The sequence below is a fragment of the Salvelinus alpinus genome, chromosome 8 (genome assembly GCF_045679555.1).
Source record: "Salvelinus alpinus chromosome 8, SLU_Salpinus.1, whole genome shotgun sequence".
Classification (NCBI taxonomy): Eukaryota; Metazoa; Chordata; class Actinopteri; order Salmoniformes; family Salmonidae; genus Salvelinus; species Salvelinus alpinus.
This window is the reverse complement of record NC_092093.1, coordinates 23,651,912-23,668,876: the sequence shown is the minus strand read 5'-3', so window position 1 is coordinate 23,668,876 and position 16,965 is coordinate 23,651,912. Positions and strand designations below refer to the sequence as shown.

General features: G+C 46.3%; 1 protein-coding gene across 6 annotated transcripts in view; it reads left to right on the top strand.

Annotated features, from left to right (window-relative positions):
* Positions 1-16,965, top strand: part of LOC139582752 (SAM and SH3 domain-containing protein 1-like) — a 317,846-nt gene that overhangs the window by 296,306 nt on the left and 4,575 nt on the right. For all 6 annotated transcript variants that reach the window (XM_071413046.1, XM_071413044.1, XM_071413049.1 and 3 more), the window contains 7 exons: positions 2,908-3,040; positions 3,935-4,104; positions 4,352-4,561; positions 6,367-6,517; positions 6,681-6,809; positions 13,491-14,599; positions 16,791-16,922. In XM_071413046.1, the coding sequence (XP_071269147.1) occupies positions 2,908-3,040; positions 3,935-4,104; positions 4,352-4,561; positions 6,367-6,517; positions 6,681-6,809; positions 13,491-14,599; positions 16,791-16,922 (2,034 nt within the window). The remainder of the gene's footprint in view (positions 1-2,907; positions 3,041-3,934; positions 4,105-4,351; positions 4,562-6,366; positions 6,518-6,680; positions 6,810-13,490; positions 14,600-16,790; positions 16,923-16,965) is intronic.

The window sequence follows — 16,965 nt, the reverse complement described above, 5'->3', positions numbered from 1 at the left end:
AGCTGCAGCTTTCCAATCTTTGGGGATCTCAGATGACACGAAAGAAAGGTTGAATAGGCTAGTAATAGGGGTTGAAACAATTTCGGCGGATAAATTTAGAAAGAGAGGGTCCAGATTGTCTAGCCCAGCTGATTTGTAGGGATCCAGATTTTGCAGAACATTAGCTGTCTGGATTTGGGTGAAGGAGAAGTGAGGGGGGGGGGACAAGTTGCTGCAGGGGGTGCTGAGATGTTGGCCAGGGTAGGGGTAGCCAGGTGGAAAGCATGGCCAGCCGTGGATAAATGCTTATTTAAATGATCGATTATCGTAGATTTATCAGTGGTGACAGTATTTCCTATCCTCAGTGCAGTGGGCAGCTGGGAGGTGCTCTTATTCTCCTAGGACTTTACAGTGTCCCAAAACTTTTTGGAATTAGTGCTACAGGAAGCAAATTTCTGTTTGAAAAAGCTAGCCTTAGCTTGCCTAAATGACTGAGTATATTGGTTCCTGACTTCTCTGAAAAGCTGCATATCGCGGGGGCTATTTGATGCTAATGCAAAACGCCACAGGATGTTTTTGTGCTAGTCAACGGCAGTCAAGTCTGGGGTGAACCAAGGGCTATATCTGTTCTTAGTTCAACATTTTTTGAATGGGGCATGCTTATTTAAGATGGAGAGGAAAGCACTTTTGAAGAGCAACCAGGCATCCTCGACTGACGGGATGAGGTCAATATCCTTCCAGGATACCCGGGCCAGGTCGATTAGAAAGGCCTGCTCGCTGAAGTGTTTTAGGGAGCGTTTGACAGTGATGAGGGGATGTCGTTTGACCGCGGACCCAGTACGCATGCAGGCAATGAGGCAGTGATCACTGAGATCCTGGTTGAAGACAGCAGAAGTGTATTTAGAGGGTAGGTTGGTCAGGATGATATCTAAGAGGATGCTCATGGTTACGGATTTAGGGTTGTACCTGGTTTGTGTGAGATTGAGGCAATCTAGCTTAGATTGTAGGACGTCCGGGGTGTTAAGCATGTCCCAGTTTAGGTCACCAAACAGTACGAACTCTGAAGCTAGATGGGGGGCGATCAATTCACATATGGTGTCCAGGGCACAACTGGGGGCAGAGGGGGGTCTATAACAAGCGCCAACAGTGAGAGACTTGTTTCTGGAAAGGTGGATTTTTAAAAGTAGAAGCTCAAATTGTTTGGGCACAGACCTGGATAGTATGACAGAACTCTGCAGGCTATCTCTGCAGTAGATTGCAACTCCGCCCCCTTTGGCAGTTCTATCTTGTCAGAAAATGTTATAGTTAGGGATGGACATTTCTGGATTTTTGGTGGCCTTCCTAAGCCAGGATTCAGACATGGCTAGGACATCTGGGTTGGCGGAGGCTTCTAATTAGGCTTCTAATGTTAACATGCATGAAACCAATGCTTTTACGGTTACAGAAGTCAACAAATGAGAGCGCCTGGGGAATGGGAGTGATGCTGGGGGCTGCAGGGGTTAACCTCTGCATCACCAGAGGAACAGAGGAGGAGTAGGATAAGAGTACGGCTAAAGGCTAAAAGAACTGGTCGTCTAGTGCGTTCGGAACAGAGAGTGAAAGGAGCAGGTTTCTGGGCGTGGAAGAATAGATTCAAGGCATAATGTACAGACAATGGTATGGTAGGATGTGAGTACCGTGGAAATAAGCCTAGGCATTGAGTGACGATGAGAGGTTTTGTCTCTAGAGGCACCATTTAAGCCATGTGCAGTCACCGCATGTGTGGGGGGTGTAACATAAGGGCTAGCTAAGGCATATTGAGCAGGGCTCGAGGCTCTACAGTGAAATAAGACAAAAATGACTAACCAAAACAGCAATAGACAAGGCATATTGACATTAGGGAGAGGCATGTGTAGCCAAGTGATCATAGGGTCCAGTGACTAGCTAGGTGAGCTGGAGGCACGGCGATTCAGACAGCTAGCAGGCCGGGGCTAGCAGCAGGCTAGCAGATGGGCCTCAGGGGAACGTCGCAACGGGAGAGTCTTATGAAATCCCCTCGGACGGTTACGTCGGCAGACCAGTCGTGATGGATTGGCGGGGCTCCGTGTTGGCAGCAAAGGGTCCAGGCCAATTGGCAGAAGAGGTATTGAAGCCCAGGAAATATCTGATGGAATTCTTTGGCTAGCCGGGAGAAGGGCCTAGCTCGAGGCTAGCTCCAGGTTAACTGGTGCTTGCTTCCGGACAGAAATCCCCTCGGACGGTTACGTCGGTAGACCAGTCGTGATGGATCGGCGGGGCTCCGTGTCGGCAGCAGAGGGTCCAGGCCAAATGGCAAAAGAGGTCATTGAAGCCCAGGGATTGCTTGATGGAATCTCTTCGGCTAGCCGGGAGATGGGCCTAGTTCGAGGCTAGCTCTAGGCTAACTGGTGCTTGCTTTGGAACAGAGACGTTAGATAAGAGTAGCCACTCGGATAACTGCTAGCTAGCTGCGATGATCCGCAGTAAAGGTTCAGAGCTTGCGGTAGGATTCCGGAGACGTGGTAGAGAAAAGCAGTCCAATATGCTCTGGGTAGATATCGCGCTGTGCAGGCTGGCAGGAGTTGCCTGGGCTGAGGTGATGACCACTAGCTTCTGAAGGGGCTTTCGGTACAAAACTGTAAAAATAGCAGATCCTTACCACATTGGGTGAGGCGGGTTGCAGGAGAGTATGTTCAGTCCGTAGATGGAAAAATAATACACATATATACGAAGAAAAACTAAATATACAAGGGACGGGACAAGACCATCAAAACAGACATCCCCACTTCTACGCCATCTTGGAATATGTGACTGATACTGTATCACGTTGACATCTGTTTCTCTCTCTCCATCTCTTTCTTCATCTCTCTCTCTCTCACCCCTCTGCTCTCCACTTCTACCTTTCTGCCCCACTCCCCTCGCACCCTCCAGTCGAGCCCAGACGGGACTCCCAGCTCCCCCCAGTCCCCTCAGCCAGACACAGACTCTCTGGAGAAACCCAAGCTAAAGGCTGGAGGATCAGTGGAGAGCCTCCGGAGCTCCCTCAGTGGGCAAAGCTCCATGAGTAAGTACCCTGTGTGTGTGTGTGTGTGTGTGTGTGTGTGTGTGTGTGTGTGTGTGTGTGTGTGTTACAGTACACATTAAGACAGTGCACGAAGCGCGACACAAGGGGGCACTGTCATTACATCTCTCTTGCAACATTCTTATACAGACTTAATAACCCCTTATCAAGCCTGCTGTGTCAGCTAGTATACATCTCATCGTCATGATCTGAACTCTATGTTATAGCTCCATGTCACAACCACACCTACTCCCATTGGAGGGTTCAGAGATGACATGTGACATCATCTGGTCCTATCTGGTGAAAGCTTCTTCTCACGTTGTGACTGACCATGATCTTACCCTGGCATGTGTTCAGACAACTTGCCTAGTTAAATACGGTTAAAAAAAGATAGAAGTTGTCTGAACACATATATAATTATTCTATCTTTCTCTCATGTCTTGAGGTTAGAGTTAGACTAAGGTCTGTGAGGGCTGGGTTGATGTTTGTTAGTTAGTTAATGAGAGAGAGTGTCCCTTGTTGACTGTTGTTGGCCTAGGCCCATAGGGCCGGAGAGGCTGAGACACAAGCTAATTATTAAATAGGAAGGCTTTTCTCTCTGCTTCCTACACTCATCATTACAGATCAGACATCCAGAGAGACATCCATGGGAAGACAGCAGCACGTTATATACACACTGGCTACAAGTGATAGGCTGTTATTAATGGGTATTCACACATACTCTGGCTTTGTGTGAATAGATGAGTACATCTAACTCTCTCATTTAAAATAAATTGATGTTCATTTGCTCAGTTTCAAAACACTCAAATCACATGAGTATTGAATACATCTATTTGGATGATATGAAATGTATATCTGGGGTTTGACCGTGTGTGGTCCTTGCATTGTGTGTTGCAGGTGGTCAGACGGTCAGCACCACAGACTCGTCAGCCAGTAACAGAGAGAGTGTTAAGTCTGAGGATGGAGATGACGAGGAGCCTCCCTACAGAGGGCCCTTCTGTGGCAGGGCGCGAGTACACACTGACTTCACCCCTAGCCCCTACGATTCCGATTCCCTCAAACTAAAGGTAACATACACTTACTCACCTCCACACGTATCAACACACAGTCCCTACGGTACTGACTTTCTCAAATGAAGGGCAACACACAGACACTTATTGACTCATAAGCACAACCCTGAATTCATATACGCCCTCAACACCCTCTACACGCTGTATTCACACACACACACACACACACACACACACACACACACACACTTGATGACTGATAGTTTTAGCGTTTTCTCATGTGAATGTGTTTTGTGTCTTCCAGAAAGGGGATGTGATCGACATCATCAGTAAGCCACCCATGGGGACGTGGATGGGCCTGCTCAATAACAAGGTGGGCACCTTTAAGTTCATCTATGTGGACGTGCTGAGTGAGGAGGAGGAGAAGCCCAAAAGACCCGTGAGGAGGAGGAGGAAGGGCAGACCTCCCAAACCCACCTCTGTAGAAGAGCTGCTGGAACGCATCAACCTCAAGGTACACACACTGGACACACACACCTTTACACACACGCGTTTGTTTAACACACTCATAAACATGCACCTGTACATTGCACACGAACACACAACCCTATACAAACCTTCACCAATGTGAAGGTGTTCTGTACAAGTTGAATAGTAGTCCTGCAACTTCCCTCCTACAGTCAGAATCATATCCCAGCCATCTAGAAAAAACACCCTGCCTCTTCTGTCAACCACCCAGCCTAGGCAGCTCAGCCTCCCCAGGGAGAGAGCACCGTAGGTGGGCTGTTTCTGGATGAGCCCAGCCTGATGAAGCTCTGACATGACATATTACAGACTAGGCTATGTCCCTGGCTCTCCCCTACTCAAGGACATAAGTAACATAACGGTACATTATCATTGCCTGGGCAGAGCAGAGCAGAGACTATATTACAGGGTTGAAGACCTCCCATAAGTCTACTACTATCCTACTATATACAGTACATGTGCATCAAGGTACACGTCATCTCCGTCGTCACATACGTAGTTGTGAGTTCGGGGAGTGGGAGAGCAGACTAAACACACGACCTCCTAAACCCACCCTTAACAACTGGTGACCATGCGAAGACATTATACTGAGACTGTGTTCCACCTTGTTCTGTTTTTGTTTCATGTCACGCTCTGGATAAATGAGTGTTTTTGGCAAGTATTTATTTAGATTTCTCTTTTGTTTATTTAAAAGGAGAACTAGGGAAAAGTTTTTTGTCCAGATTTGGTTAGCGAGTTCAGATACATTTACTGATGCAGGTTTACTGGTGATTGAATCAAGGATATGTACACCTTAAAGTGACAAGAAAAAGCTGACTAACAAAGTAACAAGAGTAAGACGCCGTAATAACCTTGCTGACTAATTCTACATAAAACAGAGCTCTTTGTGGTCAGGGCGTTCCTAAAAACACAACGACAAAGTGGAGTGCGCTTCGAAGTAGCCATCTTTTTATCTATGTTTTCTCTTTTGAAATCTTCCATTTCAACTTGATTGTAGGGGTGTCTTGGAGCAAATGTGCTTTTACCTTTACCAAATATGCTAGGATGTTACATGAAAGACGAAGATCCTTCAAATGAGAAGGTTGTGTAGAGTAGTGGTCTTTGGTTTTGTCTCATCCTTCTTTATCTTAGCAGCAATAGAGCTGAAAGTCACTTTTAGCTAAGGACGGAAGTCTCCGTGGTTACAGTGGTGACATGCAGTCTGTGTGTATTGTACCCTTTAGATGTGTGGGTTGGACAAAACTTTAGAGTGAACCAGTTTCCACAATCTCCTTGTTGAAAGTAGGAACCGATTATGATGGGCTGAGATGTTAACTTTAGCTGTGCCTGTTCCGAAACACATAGAGGGTGTAGTGTGATATTTTAGACCGGGATTTCTGGTGTCCTCCCACCAAGAGATAACACCACAGGGTGTAATGACTAGCTTTGTGCTCTTGTTAAATTGTGTGTGTATCCTCCTTGTCGCCTGTGGTGAAAGGTGTGGTAGAGAATCTCCTCTACCTCATCCCTCTCTTTCCCACCCTTCCCAACTCTTCCTTCCTTTTCTGTAGCCACATTGGTCAATTTATTTTACCTCATTGTGTGTGTTTTTGCAAGATTAACATTTTGCCCGTGTCTTTAAAAACTGGTGCTAGGCCAGTTTATCTGTTTATCTTATAACAGTTAGTCACGCAAGGGGTAGGAAAAAAATATCTGGAATCAGTTGTAAAGAACATGAGATAACCAGAGCCTCTTCTCTCCTCTCCCCTCCCCTCCCCTCTCATCTCCTCTTCTTTCTCATCTTCTCTCCTCCAGGAGCACATGCCTACCTTCCTGTTTAATGGCTATGAGGACCTGGACACCTTCAAGCTGCTGGAGGGGGAGGATCTAGATGAGCTCAACATCAAAGACCCTCAACACAGAGCTGTGCTGCTCACCGCTGTGGAGCTACTGCAGGAGTATGACAGTGAGTACACACACACACGTGAACTCACGTGCACACGCACACACTCACACAAACCTTTCGCTTTGTCTGTTTGACTGCATTGTCTCTATGATTCCTACACTACATCGTTGTGTAAGTTTCTGTATATCTGACTATATGGTTTCTGTGTGTTGTGTGTGTCTAGGCAGCAGTGACCCTGAGCGGAGCGGCCTGTCAGGCTCTCAGGAGAAGCTGCTATCAGATGGCCACATCCTGGTGGGCGACTCACCACGTGACTCTGGCTGCTATGAGAGCAATGAGAACCTGGAGAATGGTAATGACTAGCCTAGCATAGCTTCCCAATAATGGGATTAGCCTGGTGTTAGCCTAGGCCTAGTCTAGCGCTACAGTGACTGTGGCTCCTATGATTCCTCTTCCACCTCCTCTGCCATGCCATACATCTGCATTCTAACATGAACCGTCCATCATCACTCTCCATTGGACCAAGGCCAGCCAATCAAACCTCTACTCTTTATCCGCCATGTCTGTCTCCTAGCTCCACCCACTTCACACCCCCACTCACCTCCGCCCCACCTAGCTGCGTAATGTCATAGTGAGGGGAGAGATGCACCCCCCATCTCGTTTTTTCTGTTTCTTTTTCTCATTGTCACTCCACTCTTTCCACTGCTCTCTCCATCTCCAGGCTGTCTCTGTCTTCACTGCAGAAGCCCTATCCTAAGGGACAAGGCCCTAACCCCCAGGCCTAGATCACTAGTCTACCCTACAATGGGGCCCTATGTACAAAGGGAACAACACCCCACATCTCAAATGCACCCAACTACTCTGGTCAACTCAATCCCAGTGCCGATGTTCCTCCCATCTCACAATGGACAGAGAACCCCTCCTCCTACTCCTCTTCCTCTGCCCCAGGAGGTTGAGTGGTTGCTGGGAGACCAGACCGATTATGACACGAGGGAGTGTTTCTTTTGAAAGGTGTTATTGTAAAAGCGGAGATCTTGTAAAGTATTAAGTCACTGCCCAATAATTGACTGTAGTATGGCTCTGTAGGTGGTGTGGGAGTGGACCACTCTGCTTCCATTAGCCTAGTGCTGGCTCAATCTCTGTTCTACCTGCCATTTCAAGTCACTTAAAAAAAAAAAAAAATTTAATAGTGACCATGTTACAAAATGATCGTATGTGCCTAAACAACCCCCCAAAAATCTTGGATTAAAATTTGTTATTTTTATGATAGTGGATATATATATAAAAAAACAGTTTTTCTAATTATGGAATTGTATTTCAGATCTATATTTGTGAGAACGTTTAGTGTATAACTCCTTAAAAATACTGTTTTGCTTTCCGCCTACAGTTGAGTTCTTCAATCATTACTCATAAACCTTTGCTTGAATCATTGACTTCTCTGTCTATGTTCTCTCTGTTCTGTTCTATGTGTGTGTGTCACAACGGTTGTAAAAGATGTGCAATCTGCTACAGTAGAAATTTTAGTTGTGGAATAAACCACTTCTTTTATTGAAGTTACTTTGGCCTGCTTGCTTCATTTAATGTCTCTTCTTTCTTCGTGTCTCTTTTTTCTCCTTCTCAGTCGTTAACACTCCTCATTAGCTGCTTAACATTCAGTGTACATTCTGCATTTTAATTCTGTTTTGTTTTAATTACTGTGCCTTTACTCAGTCGCTATGATAATCCAATCTGCGTTATTCTGCCTCAAATTCTCTACTACAGCCATACAGATGTAGGATCTTAATTTGATCAACCTGTTGCAGAACAATTTCCTGCAATCCAGGAAAACTTTGCTGCAATTTTAAACTTGTCGTTGTTTAAAATGTACTGGGAAGTTTGTCATTTTGTAATTTCCATTCATTTCCACAAAATGTATCCTACAAAAATGTCCATTAATTAGAATCCACATAATAATTCACATTTTCTGTTGACGCTGGATTATTTTCCTGCTGTAGCAAACTGGCTCAAATTAAGATTCTACATCTGTACCTCTCTTAACCATCCTCTTGCATGCATTATGACTTTATACATACAGTACCAGTCAAAAGTTTGGACATGTCACGTTGTATAGTGGTCGGAGACAGGCGCAGGAATACGTGATGGGGGGGTTTTATTACTCTCCCAAAAATACAACATGTCATGAAAAAGCACAGGGACGAAGCCCATAACAAATACATGTGTAAAATATACAGGTATGTAAACAAACAAAAGAGCGATGTTTAAACCTCTAATAATAACACGGGACAAGACCCGTAATAACACAACACGGGACGAGACCCGAAATAACAAGTGCACAATACACGTAGCACGAAAGCCGAAACAACAAAGCACAGGTACTCACAAGACCAACGGACATGGGAACAATAACCGACACGGACAATGGGGAACAGAGGCCACATATATAACATACTAATCATGGGGAATGGGAGCCAGGTGTGCGTAATGAGACAAGACAGTCCGGGGTTGGTGGTAATGAATCCAGTTCGGTGACGTAAACCTCCGGAGCTGGTGAATGGAATGAGCAGCAGTACCGGGGGGATCCGTGACAGGACACACCTATTCATTAAAGGGTTTTTCTTTATTTCTACTATTTTCTACATTGTAGAATATTAGTGAAGACATCAAAACTATGAAAAAACACATATGGAATCATGTAGTAACCAAAAAAGTGTTTGAGATTTTTCAAAGTAGCCACCCTTTGCCTTGATGACAGCTTTGCACACTCATGGCATTCTCATATAAAATATATTTTGATTTGTTTAACACTTTAACACTACCCTCTGTAGTGTCTTGTGGTCGGAGGCCGAGCAGTTGCCATACCAGGCAGTGATGCAACCAGTCAGGATGCTCTCGAAGGTGCAACTGTAGAGATTTTTGAGGATCTGAGGACCCATGCCAAATCTTTTCAGTCTCCTGAGACTAGGCGTTGGGAATAGGCGTTGTCGTGCCCTCTTCACGACTGTCTTGGTTGTTTGCTGGTTTGTTGGTGATGTGGACACCAAGGAACTTGAAGCTCTCAACCTGCTCCACTACAGCCACGTCGATGAGAATGGGGGCGTTCTCAGCACTCCTTTTCCTGTAGTCCACAATCATCTCCTTTGTCTTGATCACGTTGAGGGAGAGGTTGTTATCCTGGCACCACGCTGCCATGTCTCTGACCTCCTCCCAATAGGCTGTCTCATCGTTGTCGGTGATCAGGCCTTCCACTGTTGTGTCATCGGCAAACTTAATGATGGTGTTGGAGTCGCGCTTGGCCATGCAGTCATGGGTGAACAGGGAGTACGGGAGGGGACTGAGCACGCACCCCTAAGGGACCACCGTATTGAGGATCAGTGTGGCAGATGTGTTGTTACCTACCCTCACCACCTGGGGGTGGCCCGTCAGGAAGTCCAGGATCCAGTTGCAGAGGGAGGTGTTTAGTCCCCAGGTCCTTAGCTTAGTGATAAGCTTTTAGGGCACTATGGTGTTGAACGCTGAGCCGTAGTCAATGAGTAGCATTCTCACGTAGGTGTTCCTTTTGTCCAGGTGGGAAAGGGCAGTGTGGAGTGCAATAGAAATTGCGTCCTCTGTGGATCTGTTGGATCTGGTTTGCAAATTGGAGTAGGTCTAGGGTTTCTTGGATAATGGTGTTGATGTGAGCCATGACCAGCCTTTCAAAGCACTTCATGGCTACAGACATTTAGGCAGTGTTCTTGGGCACAGGGACTATGGTGGTGTGCTTGAAACATGTTGGTATTACAGACTCGGTCAGGGACAGTTTGAAAATGTCAGTGAAGTCACTTGCCAGTTGGTCAGCGCATGCTTGGAGTACACGTCCTGGTAATCCTGTCCGGCCCTGCGGCCTTGTGAATGTTGACTTCTTTAAAGGTCTTACTCACATCGGCTAACGAAAACGTGATCACACAATCACACAGTCGTCCGGAACAGCTGGTGCTCTCATCCATGCTTCAGTGTTGCTTGCCTCGAAGCGATCATAGAAGTCCTTTAGCTTGTGTCACTGAGCACCTCACGGCTGTGCTTCCCTTTGTAGTTCGTAATAGTTTGCAAGCCCTGCCACATCCTCGGAGTTGGTGTAGTACGATTCAATCTTAGTCCTGTATTTACACTTTGCCTGTTTGATGGCTCGACGGAGGGTCTAGCGAGATTGATTATAAGCTTCTGTGTTAGAGTCCCGCTCCTTGAAAACGGCAGCTCTACCCTTTAGCTCAGTGCGGATGTTGCCTGTAATCCGTGGCTTCTGGTTGGGGTATGTACGTACAGTCACTGTGGGGACGACGTCATCGATTGACGAAGCCAGTGACTGATGTGGTGTACTCCTCAATGCCATCTGAAGAATCCCGGAACATATTCCAGTCTGTGCTAGCAAAAGAGTCATGTAGCTTAGAATCTGCGTCATCTGACCACTTCCGTATTGAGCGAGTCACTGGTACTTCCTGCTTTAGTTTTTGCTTGTAAGCCGGAATCAGGAGGATAGAGTTATGGTCAGACTTGCCAAATGGAGGGTGAGGGAGACACGTCTCTGTGTGTGGAGTAAAGGTGGTCTAGAGTTTTTTTTCCTCTGGTTGCACATGTAACATGCTGGTAGAAATGAGGTAAAACGGATTTAAGTTTCCCTGCATTAAAGTCACCGACCACTAGGAGCGCCACCTCTGGATGAGCATTTTCTTGTTTGCTTATGGCCTTATACAGCTCGTTGAGTGCGGTTTTAGTTCCAGAATCGGTTTGTAGTGGTAAATAGACAGCTATGAAAAATATAGAAGAAAACTCTGTTGGTAAATAGTGTGATCTACAGCTTTTCATGAGATACTCTACCTCAGGTGAGCAAAACCTCGAGACTTCCTTAATATTAGATTTTGTGCTCCAGCTGTTATTGACAAATAGACACAGACCGCCACCCCTTGTCTTAACGGAGGCAGCTGTTCTATCTTGCCGATGGACAGAAAACCCAGCCAGCTGTATGTTATCCATGTTGTTGTTCAGCCACGACTCAGTGAAACATAAGATATTACAGTTTTTAATGTCATGTTGGTAGGTTAGTCTTGATTGGAGCTCAACTATTTTATTATCCAATGATTGCACGTTGGCTAATAGGACTGATGGTAGAGGCGGATTACCCACTCACCATCGGACAAGGCACCCCGACTTACGTCCGCGATATCTCCGTCTCTTCTTCATGCGAATGACAGGGATTTGGGCCTTGTCGGGTGTCTGAAGTAAATCCTTTGCACACACACACACGAGGCAGACACAAAGGATTTACTTCAGACACCCGACAAGGCCCAAATCCCTGTCATATATATATACTGTATATACTGTGTATATTGGACATGGTCTTCAGAGCATAACTGTTACATAACTGTGATCCACGTTGCATTGTCATACTTGTTTCTCCGGACATTACAATGAGCTACAAAGAGAAAACTACAAATGTACCACTATCACAAAGAATCAGCATTGCTCAGTGTCGGTGTTTAAACATTGATTTATTTTGAAAAGCAGACATCTGACTTTGGGGTCAATATTTATTTATTATGCCCTGATAGCAAGTCTTAAATATCTATTAAACAAATGATTGGAAGCTAGCATGAGATAGGGGATAGCTGGGCCAAATATCAGGCAACATTTTGGGTGAAATTGTCAGTAACAAGCACATTGAAACACCACATTAACTTCAATGATGTCAGACTGACTTCAATCTGCATCAATCTTTTTATGCTGTCCAAATTAGTTGAGATAAATGACTGATTTGTGTATGATGTGTGTGATGTCATTTCACTATTCATTATTGCATGAGGCTTGCCATATGGTATCTAGTGCTCTTTTACACACTTGTTCATGTTGTTCCAATAAGCCATGATGGTAAATTGGCCTCTAACCTCCTAGTTTTATACCTGCGTCTGAAATTGTATTATGATAATAGCACCATCTGGATTAGAATAAGAAAGTATAGTCCTCCATAGAGCTGGGACGATAAACTGGAAATGATCTTCACTGACCACTATGGACATTTTGTTGATATCGTTCATACCGATGAATAACCTACAGGGTTATGAAATTTGAAGTTTGAAATGAAGTACTTTTGCTAATATGGGTGATTGTTAAAGGGATAGTTTAGGATTTTCCCCAGAGTCAGATGAACTCGTGGATACCATTTTTATGTCTCTGCGTCCAATATGAAGGAAGTAAGAGGTAGTATCGCCAGCTAATGCTAACTAGCTTAACGCAAAGACTGGAAGGTGTAGAGTTTTAATGGTAATATAAATAAATACTGTGGTGCACATTGTTATAAACATATCATTCTATATATCGTTATCATGATAATTCAGTAAATTACATTTTGCTATGGATTTTTGTCCATATCGCCCAGCTCTAGTACTCCACATCTCCCCCACTTGGCAGTATTGCACTCATAAGGCTATAATCACAAAAATATAATTTCCTTGTTGTTGTTATTACTCTAGCTAGTTAACCGTAACGCGATCTAGTTTTGTCTTAGCTATGTCATACCCACATAAACATGTGGTGTAAGTAGAATATGCAGTATGACATATGGATTTATACTGTAAAAGGCATGTTTTCATGCTTTCTACTGACAGATAACCCATGACCCTGTGTCCAACTGTACTCTTAATCATGATCAACATTCTGAAGGCCGTAGTGGGTCAGAGGCTGAACCACAGAAGAGGAACACTTCAGTGTCACTGCTGTAAAGCTCTGTGTGTGAACAGGGTTGTTTCAGATTCACATGTCCTCTTAGACGAAGTTCACATTCACAGCTGATAGTGATAAATTAAAAATGCTGTACAAATGGCACAGAACCCATAGTGACATGAAACCCATTACATCCAATACATGCAGTAAGTACACCTCAGTATTAGTTCTCAGGTTTGTTATGTCCCTATCCTAAATCTGTTTTAATTCAAAGTCTGGGGATATGTTTATGCAACCGTTCCCAGCTCTAAAATTAAGAGGGATATGTTTTATTGTGTTTCAGGCAAGAGCAGGAAGACATCTCGCTCCAACCGCTCCTCTGCGGGCCTTCAGTCCCCAGACTACCCCACCCTGCCCATGACCCAGTCCACTGAGGCCCTGCAGCAGAGCAAGCTGGAGCGCACAGCCAAGTTCACAAAGCACTTCTTCCTCAAGCCCACCCTGAGGGGCTTCAGCCTGCTGGGGCTGAGGAAGGGCCCCCGCCGGACCCGGACCCCCATGCCGGCCAGCCGCAGCTGTGAGGACCTGGACGGGCCCCCGGAGGCTACCGGCCCCCATGCCTGGAAGAGATCCCACTCCCTCGGGGACCTCCACTGGGAGCAGGCCTTCGACCAGAAGAAGGACTACAGCCTGGAGCTCAAGCCCGCTAAAGGTGTCTCCAAGTCGGGTAACAGCAGCAGGGTGAAGGGCCTCCAGGGTCATGGAGATGGGGGTTCATCACTGGCTCAGAATGGAGGGAGTGCTGTGAGCCCTAAAGGGCGTTCTGACCAACCCCCTGTGCCCTCCCAGCTGCCCCTCAGACCTCCCTGTCCCACCGCACCGCTTCCCCAGCCCCAGGAGACCCTCCCCAGCCCGCTCCCCAGCCCTCCTGAACCCCAGCTGAGGGAGAGGAGCATCCGGACTCACCCCAAAAAGCCCCCAGTGCCCCCTCCCGTTCCAGTCAAGAAATCCAAGGAGCGCCTGGCCAATGGGATACGCCACCGCTCCCTTGTCCTTTCCTCCCCCACTCATTCCTATACCTCCACACACTCTCATCCCCCCAGCCCTGTCATCAGCAGCCCCAGTGCTCCAGCCCTCCCCAGTAAGGCCTCCAGTACCCCTGCATCCCCCTCTCCAGCCAGCACCTCTCCAGCCTCCCCTGCCTCCACCACCGCCACCACCGGCTGTCCAGAGCCAGAGGAACCAGGCACCCCCCCAGCCGTCCCCCCTCCCTGGCTGTCTGACCTGCCCGAGACGGCCTGCCCCCAGGCTCAGATCCAGGGCGGTGGTGGCAAGATGGTGGTGGCTAGGAAGGTGTCCTATGCTAAAATGGCTGTCGATCTCCACAGCGTGCTGGAGCAGAGACTGGAGGCCGAGGGCATCGACCTCACAGAGGAACCCTACTCAGACAAAGTCAGTTACCACCACAGCCTGTATCTATGGTTATGTACCTGTTATTACTGTGTAGAATACACACACACACACGAACACACACATCCACCACAGCCTGTATCTATGGTTATGTACCTGTTATTACTGTGTAGAATACACACACACACACGAACACACACATCCACCACAGCCTGCTTCTATGGTTATGTTCCTGTTATTACTGTGTAGAATACACACACACACCCCCATCCACCACAGCCTGTATCAATGGTTATGTACCTGTTATTACTGTGTAGAATACACACACACACACACACACCCATCCACCACAGCCTGCTTCTATGGTTATGTTCCTGTTATTACTGTGTAGAATACACACACACACACACACACACCCATCCACCACAGCCTGCTTCTATGGTTATGTTCCTGTTATTACTGTGTAGAATACACACAACCACCACATCCTCACTCACACTCACAGGCCAGTTTGTCACAGCTAGGGGTTATACAGGACACACGTAGATGTGGGTATGCTTCATTAAGACCATCTCACAACTAAAGAAATGAAAGAAACACTTTAATAAACAGTGCAGATTGGACCACTGGCCCACTCTGTGAGAGAGTACATTAGAAGTCAGTGTAGGAATCTAGTAAAGGACACACTCCAGGTCAATAAATACATTATTACAAGCATTAGAAGGTTGTGTTTTTGTCTCCTGGCCGCCAAGGCCTTTTGATTCTGCCTTTTGATTACTGCACTCAGACATAACAAGACTGGATCCTGTATCCTGTCATATGGCTCTCGCTTCCTGTCAACAGTAGTAGTGGGTTTCTTTGGTATCCATACAGCAGAAAGAAACATAGAGAAAAAAATAGGGGGCAGAGAGAGAGAGAGAGAGAGAGAGAGAGAGAGAGAGAGAGAGAGAGAGAGAGAGAGAGAGAGAGAGAGAGAGAGAGAGAGAGAGAGAGAGAGAGAGAGAGAGAGAGAGAGAGAGAATGAAGAGAAAATCTTCTGTAGGAGGCTGAAGCTCAGTGAAGGCAGGCGGCTTGGGGTTATTAAACAGTCAGACACCGTGCCGGAGCCAGACAGACAGGCAGACAGACAGTCTACAGCACTGCACTGTACTGCTGGCTTTATATTAATGAGGAATAATGCTGCAGTGCAGAGACACTGTCCAGTCACTAGGGGTGCCGTCTTCGGAGAAGGGCTTTGTTAGGGTCAGACAGGACACTTGGCTGTGGCTCTACATCTACATACACCCTGCATCTCTCTATTCCTTCACCCTGAGTTGCCTTCGGTCCAGTTTAGCTGGGTTGTCCTGGACTGGCCATGACTCCAGGTGTCTAGAGCTTTTGACAGAGAGAGAGAGTGTTTTAAAAGTTTTCCCCCACTGAATTCCCTTTTATTCTCTGTTCATGCATGGCAACCATTGGCTAGTCTAGTCCACCTATGACATGTTATGGGATCTCCCGCATCGTTTGCTTGTCTCTGTCTCTGAGCTTATCTCCCAGCCAATGGGCTCGTCAGTTGGCCAGTGTTTTGACTCAGTTATTTCACATTATTAGTCTACTTCAATCCCTCATGAACAGACAGAAACTGGGCCTCTCCAGACTCATAATGTTTAAATGAGCAAATAAAGTGAGAGAGCTAGCTCCTACATCAACCTCTGGTGTCTGAGCTGTTCGAAAACATTCAGTTCTAGAGACTTAGGTTGACAAACACTGTGACCGTAGTCAATAAAAGTGCACAGTACAGTCTGTATTTTCTGTTTAGATCTGTGACTTTATGGTGTTGACTGGGGCCGACAGACATTTCTATTTAAACGGAAAGAGAAGTCACTATGGTTTCTGATTGGCTTGTCTAATCTGGGCGTAGGCTGTGGGGGAGAGATTTCCACTAGCCCTTTAAATATGGGCTTAAGTTTTCTCTGCCTAGCATCCCAGATTTATTACAGATTTACTTCAGGTCATGGTTACTTAGGGTTTTCATGGTTTGGGGTTTTAGTATCAGTATTGAGTTGTCGTGCCCACAGGGATAGGGTATCTATCAATGGAAATCACTTCTCCTAATGTGCATGAGTTCTCATGCCAACATTTTTCAAGTGTGTATGCGTGTGCGCATGTTTGTTTGTGTGTATGCATTTGTCTGTGTCCCTCTCCTACTCTCCCCACTCATCCATAGTCTCTCTCCATTTCTCTCTCCCTCCAGCATGGTCGGTGTGGTATCCCCCAGCCCCTGATGCAGCGCTACAGTGAGGACTTGGAGCAGCCAGTGAAGGATGTGGCCTCCAACATGGACCAGGTTCGCGTCAAGCAGCTCCGCAAGCAGCACCGCATGGCTGTGAGTACTTTATGGGACAGATTCAATAAGCATTTACATGGTC